The 3,034-nt window shown below is 32.7% G+C and overlaps 1 protein-coding gene across 1 annotated transcript; it reads right to left on the bottom strand.

Annotated features, from left to right (window-relative positions):
• Nucleotides 1-810: 810 nt before the first annotated feature.
• On the bottom strand, nt 811-1,812 carry LOC146813388 (olfactory receptor 1C1-like). The gene has a single exon (XM_085615408.1). The coding sequence runs from the start codon at nt 1,777-1,779 to the stop codon at nt 811-813; it is 969 nt and encodes a 322-aa protein (XP_085471534.1). The 5' UTR covers nt 1,780-1,812.
• Between the last annotated feature and the right edge of the window lie 1,222 nt (nt 1,813-3,034).

Raw genomic sequence — 3,034 nt, 5'->3', positions numbered from 1 at the left:
AAATGGCGAAGCTGAGGAAGCAGTTTAAAACTGCTCTACTAGTCTGCAATGACAGACTGGCTTTGCTTTATTGCATTAGTGATGGCGCATTCAGTGCTGCAACCCACGAGGGACACTTAACTTACAGTCCTAGGTACCCCTCATACCGTATACTAGGGACTTATAATTAATTTAACTTAAGCCAATCGGAGGTAAGCTGATCAAACATATATGTTTACCACCAGCTCATTGGCAATGAGACCTGATTGGAAGGACTCATAGCACTTTCAGAGTAGGAAAACCAGTAGCATCAGTCCAAAAGTTTGAGGGTGATCATGCTAAAAGAGACATTTCTTGACACTGGTGTAAATGAATTGAGAGCACAACACCTATTGAAGCTGGTTCACTTGTGATTTATACCTCTTAATAGACTGACTAGATTGCCCGGACCAAGATCAGCAAATCTATGAGATTTTGCTACAAAATATTCTACAGGTGCCCGTTCAGATCAGTATTTTGCACTATCCCAGTCTTTGAAAGGACACAGGATACATACAGACACTTTCCTTCGCTGGTCATAATGTAGACACCAGCATAAGATAGAAGCACAGTCAGTCATAACAAATGCAACTCTCCTTTAGATAAATTGATCATTCTATACAACTTTGAAAGACTGAATTAAACAAATCGGTAAGCTTAATTTGTTTTATTTTATTGTTACCAATTCTTCTTTTCTACAGATGTTTACACCCAAATATGTGGGCTAGTTTCTTAGAACTGTGGTATCACTTGCTTGACAGAGTGGTAGATAAGGCATATTGATTTTGTTAGTCATTCAACCTTTTGCAGTGTATTTTCTTGGTAACATATCTTCTTTTTGAATTTTCTCAGAGCTCTTTTTACCTCATTGTTTCTCAAACTATAAATAAATGGATTTACCATTGGAATGACAATAGTAAACATCACAGCAAACATCTTGTCTTTTTCCAGTGACACTCCAGAAGTCGTTCTCATATAAACACCAAGCTCAGTTCCATAGAACAAAAGAACAGCAGTCAGGTGAGCGGAACAGGTGGAAAATGACTTTTTCCTCCCACCGGTGGAAGTCATCTTCATTATATTTGAAATAATTAACACATATGAAATAATTGTTAATATAAATGGACACAGTCCTATTACTACTCCTTCTGCAAACGTTGCAATATTGATGAAAAATGTGTCTGTGCAAGAGAGTTTCAGTAGAGCAGTAAGATCACAAAAGAAGTGATTGATTTCATTGGATCCACAAAATGATAAAGTTGATATCAAAACAGTATGTGGGATGGTGCCCAGAAAGCCAAGCAACCAGGAGGCCGCAGCCAGCAACACCACAGCTCTCTTGCTCATTATGACTGTATAGCGAAGGGGGTGGCATATGGCAACATACCTATCTAGCGCCATGACCGAAAGCAAGAAAAACTCTGTGCAAATGAAGGAAGAGCAAACATAGAATTGAAGAATGCAGGCAAGGAAATTGATTGATTTATTGCCTGTTAAACAAATCTCCAACATTTTCGGAATGGTGCCAGAAGTGAAACAAATATCTAGGAAGGACAAGTTCATTAGAAAATAATACATGGGCTTCTGAAGATGAGAATCAGCGCATATTATTGTAATTATGACAATGTTTCCGAGCAGGGTTGTTAAATACATATGAAAAAACACAATGAAAATTGGAACTTGAAGCTGAGAGTTTTGTGATAACCCCAGGATGAAAAATTCAGTGAAGAAAGATTGATTACGTTTTTCCATAGTTGTCATGCTTCTTGCTTGTTGGTCAATGATTAAAATGATAATCTGGAAAATAAAATACACACTTTTTAAAACAGTTATAACATTGAAATAAATATTTGTTTGTCTGCTACTATCAAGTAAAATGGACCATGAAATGTAGTAGTTTATGGTTTTGTTTAGGGCACACAGGGTAATTGACCTAGCGTTTTTTTCTGACAGGCATTAACAACAGCGTATGGCTGTCCTAACCTTACTAAATATATGAATATGTAATTAAGGTTTTCAAATTTGATTAAAAGATTTAATAGCAATCAGTAAGCAGTATAAAATGCACTTGTAAATTGTTCAAATTTTTCTCCTGAATACCGCATTCATTTAAAGAAAATGATATTGTAATAATGGGGGAAGTACGGAGGGCCTTGAAGAAAAGTAGTAGTGGCAAAGCACCAGGTACCGATGGGGTCCTAATCAATGTTTTTTGTAAACCCGTAAGCTTTGGACTTCTTTGATCACAAATGTTTTAACAGTATTGTTAAAGTTGGCCCACCGCCTACTTGGGGTTCACTGACAAAATAGACCCTCTCAAAATATTGCGCTACCAAAAGATCATGACCAAAATATTGTTGTCAAAAATACCGTCATCAAATACTTATAATGGCAAGTACAAAAATATTGAAAAAGAACTATTGTTGTCATTATTGTAATTGAATTAAATATTGTTTTAACAAAATATATAAATATGAACTATTAAATATATCAAATAGCAACATTAGTTTAATTAAAATAAAATAGATATAATGTATATTTCAACAGATATAACAATTAAACGTATTTAAAAAAATTAAACTCACATTTACATTGATATGTATATTTAAATATATATAATTAGAAAACTATTAGACTAACCATTTTAATTTATATTACAATTTCTGAATTTTAAAATAATGTAATAATATAACAAATATATATATGTATATTTGTACATATACCAAGAACATAACATAATTTAAATAAAAAAGTAAGCCACATAAATTTCATGCAATTTAATACAAAATATTTTAAACAATAAAAACATGAATAATTATAAATATTATTACTTTAAAATAAACAAGAACTTAATAATATAAATTATAATATAAATTATAAAAATTTACATTTAATACATATACTATTCAAATTACAATGTATTCAAAAGTAGTCAAAGTTGGACTAAGAATGTATACAATGTACTCTTCTCACTTCACACAACACAGCAGTAGGAAAACATCACACAGGTGTAAAA

This window comes from Triturus cristatus, chromosome 7 (assembly GCF_964204655.1).
Source record: "Triturus cristatus chromosome 7, aTriCri1.1, whole genome shotgun sequence".
NCBI classification, from domain to species: domain Eukaryota; kingdom Metazoa; phylum Chordata; class Amphibia; order Caudata; family Salamandridae; genus Triturus; species Triturus cristatus.
The sequence above is the reverse complement of the archived record's forward strand: the minus strand, read 5'-3'. Positions and strand labels throughout refer to the sequence as shown.

Coding starts and splice junctions, on each gene's coding strand:
- LOC146813388 (XM_085615408.1), bottom strand. CDS start 1,779: ATGACAACTATGGAAAAACGTAATCAATCTTTCTTCACTGAATTTTTC.